The following is a 21,669-nucleotide window of genomic DNA, read 5'->3' on the forward strand; positions in this document are numbered from 1 at the left end:
GAAAATGCGATTTTTGAGAATTCTGAAATTTTTCAAAAAATTGACTTTCCTGAAAAATTAGTTTTTTAAATTAAACATCCATTTTTTTCTAAAATATGCCAAAACTTTCACAAACTTCAGAAACGTAAAGATATGCAAAAATTTTCATTTTCGATTTTTTTGCGATTACTTACCGCGCCGAAAATTAAAATTTTTAAAAATTCTTGAAAATTCTGCAAAAACTGAGATTTTTGAGAATTTCGAAATTTTTAGGAAAAAAGGCTTTTGAAATTTTTTTTTGTTTCGATTTTTTTTTATACTTTAAATTTTTTTGAAAATTTTGAACATCCATTTTTTCTAAGGTATACCAAAATTTTCAGAAACCTCTGAAACGTAAAGATATGCAAAAATGTTCATTTTCGTTTTTTTTGCGATTACTATAACTTACCCTACGGGAAGTTAATTATCATATAGAGGCAATAAGGATTGTTCATAATCATACCTGAGCATTACCAAGTTTTTCCAGTTCATTTTTACCAGTGATAAATGAGTGACCTAAAAATTTAAAAGAATTATACTCTATTCGATTGATATAACCACGAAGAAACCTAATATTACCAGGGTGACTCCGGTGGTCCATTGGTCGTAAATGGAGAACTTCACGGGGTTGTTTCCTGGGGAATCCCCTGCGCCCTTGGAAAACCTGACGTCTTCACCAGAGTCTCACACTATGCCGAATGGATCAAGGAGAAGATCGCCGATGATGAATGACAAAATTGTTGCTAATTTATATTTGAAATAAATTATTGAAAGAAATAATTCTGTGTTATTTATTTTTCCACACACACCATCTATAGATATATAATATATTCAAATTCAATAAGTCAAATTTTTATTCCAGTCAAATAGTCGAAATAAAAAGCAATAAATAATTTAATTCTGTACGTTTCGACACCGTATGTGTGTCATCATTCAGAAGTTAACAAATTTAAAACATAAAAAAACACATAAATTTAAACTAAATGTTTAATGAAAATAGCCAAAACATTGAATAAAATAAAATAATAAACTAGTGGTGTATGGCTTCGTGCCTTGAGGCAATTTGCTGTAAATTTTACGTACCGAATTAAAATTTTTGAAAATCTGAGTTATTTTATAAAATGTTTGGAAATTTAAAAAAAATTGAAATAAAAATTAATTTTACTTTTTCTAAAAAACATACGTTTCATCTACATAAGCAGAAAGTTTTTTGATTTATTCACATCGGATGCCTAGTTCTCTCAAAAATTGCCATTTTTTGCACATTTAGCTCTGTTTCTTCGAAATGGCTGGACCTGCCTTTGCTAAAAACTAATCAGCACATATCCCAATAATTACAAATTGTTGTTTTTCGAATCATTTAAATCGGATGCTCCGTTTCCTCAAAAACTCTATTTCCATTTTTTGCGTTCTTTGCTCCGTATCTCCGAAACGGCTGGACCTGCCTTTACCAAAAAATAATCACCACTTCTCCCTATCATTACGAATTGAATGTTTTTTGAACCATTCAAATCGGATACTTCATTCTCTCAAAAACTCGATTTCTATTTTCTGCACTCTTTGCTCCGTATCTCCGAAACGGCTGGACCTACCTTTGCCAAAAACTAATCAGCACATCTCCCTATCAATAGAAATCGATTGTTTTCTTGAACCATTCAAATCGGTTAAACCGTGCGCCCAAAAACGTGGACGAAAAATTGTATCCATACACACACATATATTATTTCTGAGGTATGCCGAAATGTTCAGAAACCTCTGAAACGTAAAGATATGCAAACATTTTCAATTTCAATTTTTGGACCATTACAATAACTTACCCTACGGGAAGTTAAAAAATAGCTTATTCAATTTTCTTAACCAAAATTAGTGATAAAACAAACATTGTTTAATTAGTATAAAATAGTAGATGTATTTTTATAATTTTATTTTTTATAACATTGGAAGAACCAGTCCATATTTAAAATACAATTAAATACATATAAAATAATATTATAAATATAGAAATTCGTTATAAAAATAAATATCAGTTTTAACAAATAATAATGTGTTTAGGTACCAGCCCTATATACAATACAAATATTCGTTATTTCAATACTTTAACAATATTCGTGAAATATTTTAACTACTATTTAAATACTTTTTTCTCTTTAATTTTCTGACATTGTCGTGTTAATCCAATCCAAAAATGATGTTATTCTTGTGTAGACATCAGGGTAATAACCACTTCCACAAGGTTGCATACCCCAGGATACTAAACCGACTAGGGTATTGTTTCCTTGGACTAAAGGACCACCAGAATCACCCTGAAAAAAATCGAAAATGAAAATTTTATATATCTTTACGTTTCAAAGGTTTCTGAACATTTTGGAATAATTTAGAAAAAAAATGTGTGTGTGTATGCGCGTGTGTGTATGTATGTGCGAATACATTTTTAACTTCCCGTAGGGTAAGTTATAGTAATCGCAAAAAAATCGAAAATGAAAATTTTTATATATCTTTACGTTTCAAAGGTTTCTGAACATTTTGGCATACCTTAGAAAAAATGGATGTATGTGTGTGTGTGTGTGTGTGTGTGTGTGTGTATGTGTGTGTGTATGTGTGTGTGTATGTATGTATGTGTGTGTATGTATGTGCGGATACAAATTTTCGTCGACGATTTCGGGAACACGGATCAACCGATTTGAACAATTCAAAAAACATTCGATTCGTATTGATAAGGAGACGTGCTGATTAGTTTTTGGCGAAGGCAGGTCTAGCCGTTCCGAAGATACGGGGCAAAAAGTGCCGAAAACGGTAACTCAGTTTTTAAGAGAACGGAGCGTCCGATTTGAATAATTCAAAAAACGTTTCACTTGTATTGACAAGATGAAGAATCTATAAAATTTTCATGAAGGTAGGTCTAGCGGTTTCGGAGATATGGAGGAAAAAGTAAAAAAATGAGCCATTTGGCGGTCAAAAATGATCATTAGACATATGCACATCAAATTATCAGATACTTTATAGAGATTTTAACAATAAGTATACATTTTGTTAACATTCCTATGGGTTCCGTACCAATGCTTATGCGTTAGACAGCGACGCGGCACTTACGCGCTTTATATTTTGTCCCTATGCATTTAAAACAGTACGATTGCTTTGAAAAAAGTTCAGATCTTCCACAATATGTCAAAATAAAAAAAAAAATTTTTTTTCAAAAAAAAAACAAAAAAAAAATTAAAAAAAAAATTTTTTTTCCAAAAAAAGTAATTTTTTGGCCAATTTATAGTTTCTCAAAAATCTTATTTTTTCAAAGTATTTTTTTTTTTCAAAAATGTTAATCGTTTTTAAAAAAAATAATAATTTTTGGTACGGGAAGTTCCAGCAATTTGCCTTAAGGCACGATGCCTTAATTGCCTTAAGACAGAATTCCACTTACAGCTAGTTTGATGATGATTTTGAAAACACGAATCAACCAATTTGCAAGATTCAAAAATCATTTTAGTTGTATTGACGAAATGAAGTACTGATGAAATTTTTTGGAAGGTACGTTTAGCAGTTTCGGAGACCCAATAGAAAAAAGTGATTCATTAGACATACGCACATCAAATTGTCACATATATATATAGATATTTTATTAATGAGAACAAATTTTGATTATATTTCTGTGGGTTCCGTACCAATGTTTATGCGTTATTCTGGTATCGCGATTGCTTAGAAAAAAAGTTCCAACTTCCAAAATATTTCAAAGTATAAAAAAATCAATTTTTTCAAAAAGATCAATATTTTTCAAAAATTTTAAAAATCTCAAAAATCTATTTTTTTTTAATTTTAAAAAAAATTGGATCATTCTTAAAAAATTTAATATTTTGTAGGGGGAGTTCATTTTGATTCATAGGTAGAATTATGTAAATTTTCTCATTCAAAATTTCAGAATACGTTTCCAGAAGAACCTTATTATTTAAAAATTGCATGCAAAAATGCAATAGTTTCAAACATAATAAATTAATTAAAGAGAGAAGAATTTTTTTTAAACTCACCTTACAAGATCCGGTTCCTTTTTTAGCCTGTGCACAAATTTGGCTTTCGAAAGTCTTTTTATAAATTGCGTTTTTGCAATCCTCATAAGTTAGTGATTTGGCTGTCATGACCTGAATAAAAATTGAAAACGTAGAATAATATAGAATTTCAGTATTCAATTCACTAGAAATATAATCAAATATTTATGATTATGGATGGACAACTATTTTATTCAAAACTACTTGACGAATGACTACTTTTATTAGTTTTCTTAAAACATAATTAGGTAAAAATTAGTGATATTGGTGTACATTGTATAGCGCATTTAATGTTTTTTTCTGTTTTATTTGACCATATTGGAAACAGAATGGTAATTTATTGATATCTATATTTCTAACCCGTATGGTAAGTTATAGTCGAAAAAAATCGAAAATAAAATTTTTTGCATATCTTTACGTTTCAAAGGTTTCTGAACATGTTGACATTCCTCGAAAAAATAGATGTATGTGTGTGTGCGGATACAAATTTTTGTCGATGATTTCGGGAACACCGATCAACCGATTTGAATAATTAAAAAAACATTCTATTCGTATTGATAAGGAGACGTGCTGATTAATTTTTTGGCAAAGGCAGGTCTAGCCGTTTCAAGGATACAGAGCAAAAAGTGCAGAAATTCCGATTAGATCCGATAGACATCCGCTCAAAGTGTTGCACTTGAGCATGTCGTTATAGCTGTGTTGGTTGGCGCGTCAGTGCAGTTTTCGTTCGCCTTAGTAGAAGATAAGATTACGAGATTCGAATCCCCCATGTTTGTAATTTTTTTTTTTATTTTTTTTTTGATACTTTTTATGATTGTGTAGTTGATACTACATGAACTATTTCAAATTGTTAGCTCAGAGCATATATTTTGCGAACGAAAAATTGATGCATTTGAAATAAAATATGTTCATTCTAACAATAAATCTACTTAATTAGATTTTGTTTATATATATTTCATTCAAATATAGATAAACAACGTCGTCTAATCTAATAAGCTTTCACATTTTGTCTACAAGGAATAAATAATGAAAATTCTAGTTTTTATAATATTTATTCATAGATGTGTTTGTCGACGATATTTTTATTCTTTGAAAGTTTTATTACGGTAGTGAAAGTTCAAGCAATTTGCTTTAAGACACAATACCATGCGCCGCTAGATTTAATTTTAAACCGATTTGGCCGCTTTGCTTAAACAATTCTAGTTAGAATCTATGCCGAATCATATGTACGTTCTGTGTTTTGTAGGTAACTAGCAATTACACTAGTTATAATGTGTTGAACAAATTAATTTAATTTATGTAATTACAGATATTATAAGTATATTAAAATGATATTAGTTGTAAATCCTTCTGATTGATTTTTGAAAAATTGAATTTTAGAAATAACAGTGCAACATTTTACTTGAATATCTGAATATCAATTCTTATTGATTAATTTGATTATTATTATTCGCCTTGACCTAAGTCAAAATGCCACTTACAACTAATGAAATTAAATTTTCCCCTACCTGTAATTTTTGACTCGGGCTTCCGATTCCCTCATTTGTCGTAACTCCCCATCCTGTCAATCGAAGTTGGACGTCTCCGCCAACATAATCCTCACCTAATTTTACAGTCGTTACTTTTTCATTGAATTCTATCGGAGATTTGACTTTGATTAGTGCAATATCGTTGACTATGTCATAATGTTCATATTCTTCGTGCATGATGCCTTTTTCTACAGGATACACGGTGCCTCCTTCACCTAAATTTGTCAGGCCGACTGCAATGAACAGTTTGTCCAGGAGGTGGTCTTTGCCTCTAAATTGAATAAAATTGTATAAATTAATTCAAGTAAGTTGTTAGGGATTCATTTGAAATATAATCATTATCATTTTTGTTAAGAATTCGTTTTTAATACTTATATAATTACATTTATGTAGGCACCGAATATTAGTGCATATATTAAGTATTCTTTCTAAAATAGCCTAAGTAAATCAAATCTTTCAATTCTATTATTATTATAAACTCCTTTCAATACAAAAGTATACTGATTATTGCATCAAATTTTATCTTGGTTATAAATCCATTCACCTTTTCAAAGAAATGGGCAAGGTTTATTGCTACCATCCGTATTAAACGGTATTCGGACGTCTTTTCGTTTTATTATATTGGCCATGAAGATGACAACCTTCATGGCATTAGGCTTTACACGGAATGGTTGCTACCCCTGGTAGAGAGGGTAGCGGAGTGTTTTAATTGAACTAGTTGTTCACTTCTAAAAGTAAAGTCCGCTTAACAACATGTAAATAACCAATAAAAATAAATATATCTTCTTTCATTATAACTTAGTAACAAATCAGTGATTGTAATTAGAACTGCAACAAATGCATAATATACAAACAAATCAGTGTTTAATACAGTCCACAGCTACAAGGGTTAAATTATAACCCAACAACCTGAATTATCGAAGGAGAGTTTTAATAAATCCTATAACTACGTAACAAAAATACAAACGGATTATTGTAAATTATTCTAATTATATTTTTTCTAATTAGTTGTATAAGTGTATATTTGTGAACTCCCCCTTCCAGGCAGTTTTAATAATTTTTATATAATATTTTTAAGTTTATAAATTTAATATTCACTGCTAGTTGCGAGAGTCTACATCTTAAGAAATTTAACTCGTACATTTTACTCAACCATTTAAAATAAATATTTATAGTTTTATGTCTATTGCCGTTTTTTCATTCTTCTAATGATTACAGTGTGCACTAAAAAGTGCAGTAATTAATTTTCTAAAAAGTAATAACGCCAAAGGCAGCAGTAAGGTGTAATCTACGCCTTACCATAAATAATCACAAAAAATTGCTGATTTTTGATTTTATAGCCGATTTGCTAATATTATGTTTCTCGACGTTCCAAGTCATTCTGAATTGAATGAGACCTATCTTAGAAAACGTATGTGCGTGTGCATGTATTTGTATATAAGCCGATTTTTAACTTCCCTTTGAGCTACAGTAATCGCAAAAAATGCAAATTTTTATACATCATGGATACATCTGCAAAGTTTCAGGGGTTTCTGAGCATTTTCGTATACCTTACAAAACTAATAAACTGCTCGTACCAAAAATTAATTTTGGTAATTTAAAAAAAAATCAATTTTCTGTTAGAACTCTGAAAAAATCGAGTTTTGCGATTTTTTAAATTTTTGAAAAAATTGGCCCTTTTGATGAAGGATGAACATTACGAAGTACGAAACTCATAGAAATGTAAACAAAATTTATTCTTATTATTAAAATACCTATAAAATATGATCATCAATTATTGGTACGGGAAGTTCTAGCAATTTGCCTTAAGGCACTACTAGTTAACTTTTTATTACCTCAAACAATGTGCAGCAGTCAAAATCCATCTATCATTAACTATTGCTCCTCCGCAAAAATGAAACAATTTTTCGACTCCATCAATTTTATCTAAAAGTTGAACCGATGCCATGTATGGCGCCGAATTTTTTTTGGCATTTTGACCACAGATTATTCTTGAATGTGGTGATCCTGTTGTAATATAAAATTGATAATATTTAATGATAATAATAATTTGATTGATAATTTTTATCAATTTTTATTTTTCTTATTCACTACTGCGCACGCATATGTTGCGTGAGTCCGTTGTCAAACGAAAGGTGTCGAACGCAATTATAATAATAATATTTATTTAGAATAATGGTTTTCGTAAAATAAAATTATTAAATTTAAATTTTGTACCGTAATTATTTCAAACGGAAATAATTTTATTTGTCCTTCTTTTATACAACTTTTTTTTAAATTTCTAGTTAACGTTCCTATAAATGGTTTTATTCAGTATTATCCTTATAAAAATAAAATAAAAAATAGCATATGAGGATACAAATATATACCCTCATAGTAAGGAAACACTAGAATAGCAGTAAATGTGTTAATCAGGTTTAGTTGACGAAAAAAAATAAATTACGTAGTAATGTCTCTAATAGTAGTAATACATATAAAAATATATTACAAATAAATACAATACAAATTATATGAATAAAAATAAATTTGAAAAAATATTTAATTTAATTATATATCATTTATATTACAATCTCTTCATAAGTTTGTAATTTAGATAAAATGTTTATATGAAATAATTTATTTTATTTAAAAAATAAAACGTTATAATCTGTTATATAACCTTATCGCATGAACTGATAAATTTTTAATAGCAATAAAATAAATTAAAAACAAATTCTTACAAATATAAATATAATAAAGCATAATTTCTATAAAAAAAATGTAATAACAAAAAACTTGTTCAATAAAGTAATAAGAATGGAAGAGTTACTAGTAAAACAGGTATGAAATTTAACTAAATTCAAGAATTTATTATCTTATTCTGTTAGCAGAAAATTATCCAAAAAAAATAAATTTACTTCAATTTAGTTAAATTTTATACATTTATATCTTTTATAAGTAAATAATTCACCTGAACAAATTCCTAAAACAAATACTAGCACGATGATGAGTTTCATTTTAAACTTTTATTTATCACAGCACTAAAAACTAATTTGATTTAAGAATAGAAACTAAAATGAAGCAATTTCCAATTTTCAATTGATTTTATATCAGTCTTAACTATTTTTTCATAACCTTATCAAATAAAATCCAGTTCAATTCAAACTTTTCCACTTAAACTACTGAAAAACAACTTTATGTGACGTAAAAGCGACCTCAAGTGCCTAAAAATTAATTTCCGTTTGCAATTTCCAATTGAGATAATCTATGATATAATTATGAATTTTCTATGAATTATGAGGCAAACTTAATTTTTTTGGATTTTTTTTTTAAATTTTTTGTAAATGTTTTAAGCAATCGTTTCATCAAGACAAGCAAAAAATTGTTTGAATCATTCAAATCGGATGCTTAGTTCTCTCAAAAACTGCCAATTTTTGCACATTAAACTCCGTGTCTCCGAAACCGCTGGACCTATATCTGCCAAAATCTAATCATCACTTTCCCACATCATTACAAATTTAATGTTTTTTGAATCATCCAATTCGGATGCTCCGTTCTCTCAAAAACTCGATTTCTATTTCTTGCACTCTTTGCTCCGTATCTCCGAAACGGCTGGACCTGCCTTTGCCAAAAACTAATCAGCACATCTCCCTATCAATAGGAATCGAATGTTTTTTGAATCATTCGAATCGGTTGATCCGTGCGCCCGAAAATGTGGACGAAAAATTTTATTCACACATACACATATACGTCAATTTTTTCTGAGGTATGCCAATTGTTACTAAATTTTATTATTCATATATTTCAATATGGTACGGGAAGTTCTAGCAATTTGCCTTAAGGCACGATGCCATACAACATTAGTTTCGAATATTAATTACAAACTTTTTCGAAATTTGGTCTCATTCGATTCAGAATGACTTAAAAGTTCGAGAAAACAAAGTTAGATATAATCGGATATTTTTACGTGAACAAACTTCGGGAAAAATATTAGTTGTCTGTAAGAGCAAGTTTTAATTAACAAAAACTGTTTGCCAATATATATTTATTTAATTATTTAATATTCGATATTACAATTATAACATTGCTTAGTATTTATGAATAATGCTTTCATGTTTTTAATTTAATTTTCCGACATATGCTTTTCGATCCAATCTAAATAAGAAGTAACTCTAGTAAATACATCTGGGAAATATCCGTCACCACAAGGTTGTTCACCCCAGGAAACAATTCCAACTAAGGTATTTTTCCTAGTACTAAAGGACCTCCGGAATCACCCTGAAAAAAAAATTAAATAGGTAAACATTCTGGATTGCCATGAAAATACAGATAACTTGAGTCTCTCAACAAAAGTTGCTTATTTATAACTGTTCAATGTAAATCTCATAAGTATTTTATAAATTTTATACTTGACAAGAGCCTGAAATAATACCTATTATTATTGATTACGGCTTGCTTATGAATAAATAAATAAATAAATTTAAAACATATACATAATACACATACGATTTTTAGTATTGTGTATCAATCTTGGCACGTGGAGAGATAAAACAATTTATTGTCGCAACTTCTTAAACTTAAAGGTTTATTATCGGAGAAGTATTTTCTCTTATCAAAGTACTTACTGAAATTATTTCTGTAAAGTATCTTAAGAAAAAATCAAGTAGGCGCATTACATTAAGAAAATTAGTTTGTATGTTCTTGTAAATTTAGTATGTTCTAGTAATTTAACATTGTTAGCCTAACCAAAACGGCCCAAATATATAAAATTACAAAAAATTAGATACTAAATTGTTATTTTTCCTCTTCTACCTGTCTTATATTGTGGCAAGATAAGATAAGATAGTAAATTGTATTATTCTATGAAATAGTATTTTATATTACTTTGCAGGATCCTGTTCCTTTTTTGGCCATTGTGCAGAGTTGTGTTTCATGTATAGTTTTGTAATGGGCATCCTGACATTCTTCATGTGTGCAAGATGTTGTTTCCATTTCCTGAAATGATTCAATAACACTTAATTTGAATAGTAAACGCAAAAGACCAATATTTTTATTTCGAATGACGAATTTCGGAAATTACTATGGATATCTATATCCAATCTATGTTATCTATTCTAGGGTAAATATGATGAGTAGCCTTGGAACGTAAAAACACCAAAAATGAAAATTAGTCGTTTTTGAAATATTTTTAAATTTCATTTTGAAAATTCACTAACAAGTTTTTTTTAAGATTGATAATATCATTCAACAAACTCTCGAAATTATAATATGATTTTATTTTTCAATTTTGGATTATGTCCAATATTTTATTAACTTTCCGTATGAAAAGTTCGTTTCCATCAAAAAATCTGATTCGCTAATTTTATGTTTCCTCGACGTTTCAAGTTTTTCTAAATCGAATGAGACCAAATTTAGAAAAAAATGTGTGTGTCTGAACAGAGAACTTTTACCTTAAATCGACGTTTTTTCAAAAACGCCTGAATCGATTTCAAAAATCTAAAGCCATTCGATGACGATTAGCCAAACCGTTTCTTATTAATTAAGAGAAAAGTGAAAAATTTTTGTCCACGTTTTAGCTAAAAATTCTGACTCGATTTTAAAAAATCAAAAAATATTCGAAAGATCATTTATGAATCATGCTAATTAGTCTTGGACAAAGATCGGCCTAGCCGTTTGTTAGTTGAAATATTTTTTTCGATGACATGTTTTATATTGATAGACATCATGGTCCTAAAAAACTTACTAAAATTTTATTTACCTACGGCAAGTCGTTTAATTTTAAAAATGCCTCAAAGTTTGAAAAAAAAAATATGTCAAAATTTGTTACAAAAGTCGCTTTTTGGATGTGATGAGTCAAAATTTGAATAACACAAATTTAAAAGCTATTTTCTGAAATAAGCGGTAAAATTAGTATACAATTACACAATAAGTAGTGTAAAAAATGACTTCTAATTTAAATAATTGATTAATATCTGGGCTAAATACATGATATATGTAATAGTGCAGTTGAAAATTTTATCCAAATATCTAAATATCAATTTAAGTTGAATAAGTCAAATTTGCATTAAAATTTCATATGAAACTTTCGAGTGTTGTTGAAAAATAAAAAATGCATCATTTTTTTACCTTGTTCAGAGTTCTTTACTTATTTTGTTCACATTTAACAAAATTAAAAGTAACTCAAAAACAAATTTCAACATGCAATAACTCTATTTGGTCTTTTTCAAACCTCTGCACTAATCTTGTATTATAATAACTAATTTAAATTGGTTCAATGATTTTACTTCTTTAATATATATTACAAAATCAAAATGTTCAACTATCTGTCTTAGCACTCTCACTGCCAGCCATGTGTTGCCATGTTCAATTAAATTAAAAAAAGCACCAAAATAGGATAACAAGTAACATTCTTGTTTGGAAAATTTTAGTACAAAAAATTCAATGCAAACATTTTATTTTTCTACAAACACTACTCTAAAGTGCAAGAAAATCGAACGCGCCTTTTGCGTTCACCGCATCTTTATTGACAACGGTCTCACGCAACATATGCGTGCGTTTCAGTTTGTTAAACTTAGAGGGCGTCCATTAATTACGCGAGGTTATTAGGCGGAGGGGAGGTTTGAGAAAAAATCACAAAATATCACGTGGGGGAAGGAGGGGTATTGTATGATATCACGTGTATTTATTTTTTACCAAAGCAATTTAAAAATTTTACATTTTTTTCTCGTAACTAAAAATACATGTGTTGTTTGGTTGGGGAGGGGGGTAATTTTGAATATCACCACGAATCACCAAGGGGGAGGGAAAAAGTCTCCCCCTAAAATTTATTTAATTAGTTTTCAAAAATTTCACAATACCTGTAACAATCTCGACGGTAAATTGCTACCAGGTCCTGAATTGACTGTAATTCCCCATCCAGTCAGACGAAGTTTAGCGCCTCCTTTAACAAAATATGTACCTAAAACAGCAGGTTGCACTTTTTCTGAAAATGTGAAGTGTTCCTTGATTTTGACCAAGGCTATGTCATGAACTATATAGTGATGATCATATTCTTCGTGCATAATGACTTTATCCAGATGGTAGCCTTTTACATTTTCTTCCAAGTCGGTAAAACCGACAGCGGCAATGATTTCCGGCATGTCTTTGTAGCTGTAAATACGAGCCAAAGGTAATAAAATTAAATATGATTTATAAAATTGTTTATAATTACATGAAACAATGAGCAGCTGTCAGAATCCACTGTTCGTTCAGAATTGCTCCTCCGCAGAAGTGAGCATTAACTAGAGTTCCATTTATCTCGTGAGGACTTTGAAAAGACACCATATATGGTGCTGAAAGTTCTGAGGCATTTTCTCCTTCAATTATCCGTTCGAATGGGGATGACGAAACAAATCCCACTGTAATGAAAAAAAACGATATTTAACAAGTCCCATAATGCAAGAATTTTCTAACACTTATCTTCCTAAAAATATTTTTGTTGCATATTTGTGTTTTAAGACCTCTTGAACGTTTTGCCCATACCTTGGAAAAAATAGACAAATGTGTATGTATGTGTGTGTGTGTGAGAGAGAGTATTTGCGTATGTATGTGCGGATACAAATTTTCGTCGACGAACGGATTAACCGATTTAGTTTTTTCTTAAAATGTGTAAATTACTCTTATATAAATACTAATTATTTATTGGTATATGTTGCAGTAAGTTTATTTAAGAAAAAATCCACTACCAGTTGATATTTAATATTCTGATTTTATTATTGTTTTTTTTTATTTACCTGCGAAAGCACAAATAAAAGCAATTGTTAACTTCATATTGATATTTTTTTTAAATTAAAATTGAAACTGAATTCAATAGTTGTAATTTACGATTTATATACTTACTGATACATCAAGATTGAAATCTTATCGATTTTAATTTGTGTAGATTTTTTTTTAATCATGTCAGATTTTGTTTTAGATATTTTTTATTTGAACAAGATATAGGAGGATATCTAATTAACAGATTTACTCTTATGATATATAATATCTAGTAATATGTTATTAATAGATATTTGTCATAATAAAAATTCATTATATGATATTAACTTTTCGAAGAAGAAGAGTATATTTTTGTCAGAAAATTCGACCTGCTAATTTTGCGATTTATAGGCATTTCAATTCACTCTGAAATAGGCAAAGATCGACCCGACCGTTTCTTTGTAATTAAAAGTTAAGAAATTGCATTGATTAGTTTTTATTGAAAGCAAGAACTTTATTTTCGAAATAAATATTTCAATTATAAATATTAAATTTATTATATATGTCATTAAGCCAAAATTCATTTACACCCAATTTTATCGATTCATTATACATGAATATTAATTTATTTGATAATGATATTATTTTATAATTATTATTTAATATTAAGTAATAGCATTAATATTAACTTTGCGTAGTAATCGCCGAAAAATCGAAAATGAAAATGTTTATATAATTTTACGTTTCAGATTGTCTGAACGTTTTAGCACGATTGCTTTGAAAAAAAGTTCAAAATTTTCAGAAAAATTCAAATTATAAAAAAAATTGGAGATATGAAAAAAACAATTTTTCAAAAAAGTCAAAATTTTTCTAAATTCTCGAAAATCTCGTTTTTAACTTCCCGTAGGGTAAGTTATTGCAATGGGCCTAAAATCGAAATTGAAAATTTTTACATTTCTCGACGTTTTGAAGGTTTCTGAGTATTGGCATACCTTAGAAAAAATGGATGTGTGTGTGTATGTATGTATGGATACAATTTTTCGTCCACTTTTTCGGGCGCACGGATCAACCGATTTGAATGGTTCAAAAAGCATTTAATTCCTAATGATAGGGAGATGTTCTGATTAGTTTTTGGGAAAGGTCGGTCTAGCCGTTCTGGAAATACGCAGCAAAGAGGGCAGAAAATAAAAATCGAGTTTTTATCTCGATGCTCGAGTACGGAGCATCCGATTTGAATGATCTAACAAACATTCAATTAGTAATGATTGGGAGAAGTGTTTATTAGTTTTTGGCAAAGATTTAAATGATTCAAAGAACTTTCTGCTTGTCTTAACAAAATAATTGATTTTGGAAAAAAATTTTGTTCCAACTTTTTTTTTTTTTAATTTTTTGTATATCGAAAATAATTCAGATTTAAATTTTAATTCTGACTATAGTTCTAATATACTTTACAAATAATTTCAACTTTGCAATTCAGTTTATATAATTCTTATGAATATTAGACAATGTTACAATATTTATAATAATCTATTTGAAAACATTCAGTATTCCTCGAACATTTCGTTACGGTACGGAAAGTTTCAGTAATTTGCCTTAAGACACGATGCTATGCACCACCAGTTAACTTTCTGTAGGGTAATTCAGGTATTCTCATGTTTCAACAGGTACAACAGGCAGGTATTCGCATATTCGTTCCAGAATCAAAGAGATCAAAACGCACGTCGCATTGTACTGCCGTGCGAGTATATAAGAAACACGGTTTGCTCTACTCGTTAGCTTTGCGCAGTGGCGATATCGTAACCAATGAGGTTCATCCGAGGTGCGATTATTGCTAGTTGAAAACTTTTACCAATACCCCGCCGAGACCACGTGAAATACCGTGGGCTATGGCAATTTTTGGAGGGTCCGAAAGGACCCCAATAATAATTCTATGTAGTACTTGATTAAATGGAACAACTTTTTTAAGGGCGTCTTCCTATGTGACGGCCTGATTTTTAGGGATAGAGATAGAGCTTCAAGTTTTTTATCATTTATTAACACATATTTGGACAGTATAAATATAAAATTTCAGCTAAAAATATGAGTTACAGCGCTCTGAACATCCCCGCCTCGAAAAAAAGAGCTCCCACTTCCTCCACGATTCCGGCTGATCGGCTTATCTGAAAAAAAAAATAAACGTCGTTTTAATTTGTAGGCTTAAAAGCACGAAATGACCTATAATCAAATGAATATAAAAAAAATGGATTTTTGATAGACATTTGAAATAAAAGTTTGCCCTGTAAATTTCAAGTAATTCGGTCCAGCCGTTTCTGAGATATTTTAGTAACTATCATAAACTTTTGCCCCGTATTCTGTTTTTTTTGTTTTGGATTGTGAAAACGCATATCTATTGCGTTTGATTAGTTTTATTTATTTATTTATTTAAATATATAGCTCACAGATTACTCCAAGAAGACTCAAAAATACAGTCATTTTACATAATGAATAACAATTAAAATATATACAAAATTACAATATATAATTAATAACATAAAATGCTTACATAAAATTACATATAATGCAGAATGTAACAATATTATTTATAAACAGAATAAGATAAAATAATGAGATATTTGAAAAGAAAATAAAAAGGTTAATTTGTGCAGATGGAGATTATTTGATTAGGTGAAGTGTTGTGAATACCTATTTCATTATTAATTAAGTTAAAGTTAGAGGACATAAGTAGAATAGGCAAATTTAAGAGAGAATTAGATTTAGGGGTAGGATAATTGAAAAATAATTGTGAACGCGTAGTTAGTCTAGGAACATTAACGGATAGTTAGTAAAGAATAAGAGGACAGTCAATAGCATTATTGCAAAGTTTAAATAAGAATATAATAGTACAGATAAATCGACGTGTGGCAAGAGAAGGTATACCAAAATCTTTTAATAAAGTGTTGTGGTCAAAGCCACGTTCAGGGTAAATTTTATATGTTTTATAATAAAGGTATTTCAGAAATTTTCGCTGAACCTTCTTTATCGCATCAGAGTTGTTGGTTTGATGAGGATACCAAATAATCGAACCATATTCTAATTTTGAACGTACAATAGAATAGTACATGCAAAGAAGCGCATTGGTAGATTTAAATTGATTACAATTTCTCAGTATCAAACCTAAAGATTTGTGTGCTCTATTACAAATATCAGTTATATGATCCGTGAAAAACAAACCAGAATTAAACAGAACTCCTAAATCTGAAATTTTATTACATCTATCAATGCTGGTGTTAGAAATTTTATAATCAAAAAGTATTGGAACGCGCTTATGTCAAAAACTGAGAATCTTGCACTTTGATATATTTAAATGTAATTTGTTATAGATACACCAAGAGTGGAAAGAGTCAAGTTTTAGTTTTTCCTTAGTCGAAATCTGTTTTCATTTGGTATCTATAAATATCGCAACAAGATATTTTTATTAGATATTGAGTGATGTTTTGATCTGATTATTTGAGAAAAATTGACCTTGATTTGATTAGTTCGATTGATACTTCTAAATATATATATATATAATATATATATTAACTATTGTAAGAATACAATACAATATTTATTTATATAATATTATTGAATAATTAATTTTCGGACATATTTTTTTCTATCCAATCCAAAAAGGCAGAAACTCTTGTATAAACATCTGGAAAATTTCCATTTCCACAAGGGTGTTTTCCCCAAGACACAAGTCCTACTACGGTGTTTTTTCCTATTGTTAAGGGTCCTCCTGAATCACCCTGTAATAGAAATATAAATCCTCAATAATAATAATAGATCACGTTCAATTTTAATAAAAATCCGATTTGTGAGTATCTTATTCAATTATTAATAATATTATTAACTTATATTATATTAATTACCACACAAGCTCCAGTTCCTTTTTTGGCCATTGCGCATAATTGAGTGTCATAAATTAATTTGTAAAGGGCCTCTTGGCACTCCTCTGTTGTAAATGTCGTTGGACGCATTACCTAAAAGCAAAATTATATTTTTATTTGAAAAAAAAAAATAGATTTTTATTAACTTCCCGTAGGGTAAGCTATTGTAGTCCAAAAATCGAAATTGAATTTTTTCACATTCACGTTTTGAAGGTTTCTGAACATTTTGGCATACCTCAGAAAAAATGGATGTGTGTGTATGTATGGATACAATTTTTCGCACGTTTCAACCAAATTGAATGGATTAAAAAATATTCGATTCCTATTGATAGGGAAATGTGTTGATTAGTTTTTGGCAAAGGCAGGTCGAGCCGTTTCGGAGATACGGAGCAAAGAGTGCAGAAAATAGAACTGGAGATTTTGAGAGAACGGAGCATCTGATTTGAATGGCTCAAAAAACATTCAATTTGTAATGACGGGGAGAAGTGGTGATTAGTTTTTGGAAGAGGCTGGTCCACCTGTTTTTGAGAGGACTTAGCATCCGATTTGAATGATTCAATAAACTTTTTGCTTGATTTGATAAAATATTTGCTTTTGGAAAAAAAATCAATTTTTTTTTCAAATTCTCGTGCCTTGAGGCAAATTACTGGAACTTATCGTACCGAATTAAAATTTTAGAAATCTGAATTATTTGCGATATAAAAAAATTTTTTTTGAAAAATTAAAAAAACTAATTTAGAAATAAAAATTATTATTTTCTTTTCCCAAAAAAAATCGTTTTGTCAACCCTAGATAGTTTTTTGAATCATTCAAATCGGATGCTTATTTCTTTCAAAAACTGCCATTTTCTGCACATTTTGCTTCATATCTCTGAAACGACAGGACCTGCCTTTGCCAAAAATTATTACCCTATCATTACGAATAGAATGTTTTTTTGGATCATTAGAATCGAATGCTCTATACTATCAAAAACTCGATTTCTGCACTCTTTGCTCGATAACTTCAAAACGGCTGGTCCTATTTTTGCCAAAAACTAATCAGCACACCTATAAATAGGAATAGAACGTTTTTTGAATCATTCCAATCGGTTGATCCGTGCGCCAGAAAACGTGGATGAAAAATTGTATTCATAGATACATAAACACACTCACATACAAACACACACACATTCATTTTTTCTGAAGTATGCCAAATTGTTCAGAAATCTTCAAAACGTGAAGATATGCAAAAAAATTTAATTTCTATTTTTGGATGATTAAAATATACCTAATCTTAAAAAAATGTAGATTTTATTTGAAAATTACAATTTTTAATGTTGCTGTTTAATTTTAGAAATAAAATCTAGTAGTACAATTTGTTCTTGAGATTCATAACAATTTGATACGAAAAATCAGCATCATTATTTCTATTTTGGAAATCAAGGTCTATAACATTGTTATTAAGAATTCAAGTCTTGAAAAACCTCAATTTGATTCAAAACTATGAAGACAACATTAATAGTACAATTTGACGCTGGAAGCTGATAATTAATAATACAATAAGATTCTCTATCAAATTTATAAATACCATAAATTACAATATATATTCTTGCCTGTAACTTGTTTGAAGGAATTGTGTTATTAATTCCAGTGTTACTTATAACACCCCATCCATTTAGAGTCAACTCAACTCCGCCATCAATAAAATCACTGCCCAAAACACCAGGTTTGACTTTATCAGAAAATTGAATTCGATTTTTTATTTTCAATAAAGCTATATCATTTATGATTTTATAGTGGTCATATTCTTCATGGACTATATATTTTTCAGCTTCGTAGACATCACCTCCTTCAGTTAATTTGGTTAATCCAACGGCGACGTAAATTTTTAGCTCTTCCTTATTCCTGAAAGTAGAAGCCAAGTTTGTTGAAAAAAATTAAGGTAATTAATTCTGATTATTAGTAAATAATTTTGGTTTACTTAAAGCAATGTGCTGCTGTTAGAATCCACTTGTCATTCAATATGACACCTCCACAAAAATGTCGTAATTCAAGTTGTCCATCATTGTCGGCTTCTAGTTGAAGAGATGCCATGTAAGGAGCCGATTTGGCTTCGGCATTTTGGCCACCGATTATCCTGGATTGTGGCAATGCTGGAAAAAATACCATCAAGTTATTTAATGCTAAGCACAACAAAAATTTCAACTAGTGGGGTGTATGGCATCGTGCCTCAAGACAAATTGCTGGAACTTCCCGTACCGTAACGAAATGTTCGAGGAATACTAAATGTTTTCAAATAGATTATTATAAATATTGTAACATTGTCTAATATTGATAAGAATTATATAAACTGAATTACAAAGTTAAAATTATTTGTTTAAAATATATTAGAACCTTAGTCAGAATTAAAAATAAAATCTAAATTATTTTCGATATAAATTTTTTTTTTTTTTAAATTGAAAAACAAATTTTGAAACAAATTTTCTTTCTCCAAAATCAATTATTTAGTTAAAACAAGCAGAAAGTTTTTTGAATCATTTAAATCGGACGCTTAGTTCTCTCAAAAACTGCCATTTTTGCACATTTAGCTTCGTACCTTTGAAATGGCAGGGCTTGCCTTTGCCAAAAACTAATAACCACTTCTCCCAATCATTACTAATTGAATGTTGTTTAGATCATTCAAATCGGATGCTCCGTTCTCTCAAAAACTCGATTCATATTTTCTGCACTCTTTGCTATTTATTTCCGTAACTGCTGAACCTGCCTTTCCAAAAACTAATCAGCACATCTCCCTATCAATAGGAATCGAATGTTTTTTGAACCATTCAAATCGATTGATCCGTACGCCCGAAAACGTGACCGAAAAATTGTATCCATACATACATACACACTCACACATCTATTTTTTCTGGGGTATGCCAAAATGTTCAGAAACCTTCAAAACGTGAAGAAATGTAAAATTTTTTAATTTCGATTTTTGGACGATTACAATAACTTACCCTACGGGAAGTTAAAAATATGTTTATAATTAACACTCACCAGAACTTAGGGCAACTAGCAATGTACTGACCAATCCTATTACTGCTATTTTGATGGCGCAAATAAACAATTGCGTTTAAGATGTGTTGATTTCCTTTTATAGATATCACTATCTTATATTTTTATATATAATTGGGAACTATTAGTTCGACAGAAACGTATTCTTGAAATTGTTAGCAATCGATTCGTCGAAAAAAATAAAGAACTTTTAGTAAGAATTTTTTTTGGTTACGTTTCCACGCAAATTGTTTGTGTGGCAAAATAAATTACATAATTGCAGGAATTTCCCGTACCAAAAATTAAAATTTAAAAAAAAAATTAAAATTTTATTTAAAAGTCTGAAAAAATAGATTTTTGGGAATTTTATAATTTTTGAAAAAAATTACCTTTGAGAAATTATTTTTTTTTATTCTTTTAAATATTTTGAAAATTTTGAACTTTTTGTGGCGTCGCAGTCTAACAGATAAACGTTAGTACAGAAGCAGAATAAATATCTGATAATTTGATTTGAATATGTCTAATGATTTTTTTACATTTTTATAAGATCTCCGAAACCGCTAGAATTGCCTTTCTAAAAATTTTATCAGTTCTTCATTTTGTTAATACAAATAAAATGTTTTTTGAATCATTCAGATTCGGATCCGGATTTAGACGCTCCATTCTCTCAAAAATTGACTTATCATTTTTGGCACATTTGCTTCGTATCTCCAAAACGGCTGGACCTGCCTTTACCAAAAACTAATCAGGATGTCTCTTTATCAATAGGAATCGAATGTTTTTTAACTCATTCAAATCGGTTGAACCGTGTTCCCAAAATCGTTGACGAAAATTTTTTCTAAGGAATGCCAAATATTTAAAAACCTTTGAAACGTAAAGATATATAAAAAATTTCATTTTCGTTTTTTTTTTTATTATTATAACTTACCCGACGGGAAGTTAAAAACACCGATTTATTACAAACACACACACATACTTTTTTTCAAATTTGGTCTCATTCGATTCAGAATGACTTGAAACGTCGAGAAAACATAAAATTAGCGAATCGGATTTTTTTTATGAAAACATAAACTTCTTCTTTGGGAACTGTGACCTTGACATAAGATGAATAACTGAAAATAAAATATTTAATAAAGATCTGTGTTCATCTAAATACGTTTCTGTGAAATGATAAATCTCGAACTCCTAATCAATTTTTCAATCAAATTACAAAATCGTTCGATTAAAAAACAATTTCCTTTCACGTGGCTAATATGAAAACATTATCTTAGTATTTATATTATATTTTTGTAAAAATATTAATTACGTTAACCAGATTTAAAGTATTCTTAGAACAACAATAAATAATAATTGATTATGTTATAATTTAAATTTGTTTCAAGTTTTGGAATTTGTAATTGATTGAGTAATATTAGTTGCAAAAAATTTTAAAAATAAAATAGATGATATTTTT

At 29.1% G+C, this 21,669-nt stretch overlaps 3 protein-coding genes and 1 non-coding gene across 4 annotated transcripts in view; 2 read left to right on the top strand and 2 right to left on the bottom strand.

The window, feature by feature from the left end:
* LOC113364148 (chymotrypsin-2-like) overlaps positions 1 to 798 on the top strand; it is a 12,979-nt gene extending 12,181 nt beyond the window's left edge. Inside the window, exon 5 of the mRNA XM_026606629.1 lies at positions 601 to 798. Coding sequence (XP_026462414.1) covers positions 601 to 750 — 150 coding nt within the window. The 3' untranslated portion in view covers positions 751 to 798. The remainder of the gene's footprint in view (positions 1 to 600) is intronic.
* A 1,262-nt stretch (positions 799 to 2,060) lies between these two features.
* Positions 2,061 to 8,626, bottom strand: LOC113362997 (chymotrypsin-1-like). The gene is made up of 5 exons (XM_026605489.1): positions 8,532 to 8,626; positions 7,417 to 7,588; positions 5,561 to 5,852; positions 4,035 to 4,145; positions 2,061 to 2,321 (listed from the first exon to the last, which is right to left on the bottom strand). The coding sequence occupies exons 1-5, from the start codon at positions 8,575 to 8,577 to the stop codon at positions 2,166 to 2,168; spliced, it is 777 nt and encodes a 258-aa protein (XP_026461274.1). The 5' UTR covers positions 8,578 to 8,626; the 3' UTR covers positions 2,061 to 2,165.
* Positions 8,627 to 9,683: 1,057 nt separating this feature from the next.
* On the bottom strand, positions 9,684 to 20,285 carry LOC113378836 (complement factor D-like). Its single transcript, XM_026619454.1, is given in 9 exon segments — positions 9,684 to 9,797; positions 9,800 to 9,838; positions 10,445 to 10,555; positions 12,418 to 12,709; positions 16,919 to 17,061; positions 17,185 to 17,295; positions 18,794 to 19,085; positions 19,162 to 19,333; positions 20,220 to 20,285. Coding segments are annotated over 8 exon segments (1,215 nt in total). The 5' UTR covers positions 19,275 to 19,333; positions 20,220 to 20,285.
* Positions 15,069 to 15,209, top strand: LOC113364495. Its single transcript, XR_003366185.1, has one exon. It is a non-coding gene; the product is annotated as a U4 spliceosomal RNA (small nuclear RNA).
* Positions 20,286 to 21,669: the final 1,384 nt, after the last annotated feature.

This window comes from Ctenocephalides felis, unplaced genomic scaffold (assembly GCF_003426905.1).
Source record: "Ctenocephalides felis isolate EL2017-DRISC unplaced genomic scaffold, ASM342690v1 CF-g0.4_SCAFFOLD_00845, whole genome shotgun sequence".
NCBI classification, from domain to species: Eukaryota; Metazoa; Arthropoda; class Insecta; order Siphonaptera; family Pulicidae; genus Ctenocephalides; species Ctenocephalides felis.

Bases quoted from the DNA above. Each gene is read 5' to 3' on its own strand.
- LOC113362997 (XM_026605489.1), bottom strand. From the start codon at position 8,577: ATGAAACTCATCATCGTGCTAGTATTTGTTTTAGGAATTTGTTCAG. The intron at 7,589-8,531 runs GTGAATTATTTA...ATATTACAACAG, and splicing joins TGTTTTAGGAATTTGTTCAG to GATCACCACATTCAAGAATA. The intron at 4,146-5,560 runs GTAGGGGAAAAT...ATTTTTATTCAG, and splicing joins GCCCGAGTCAAAAATTACAG to GTCATGACAGCCAAATCACT.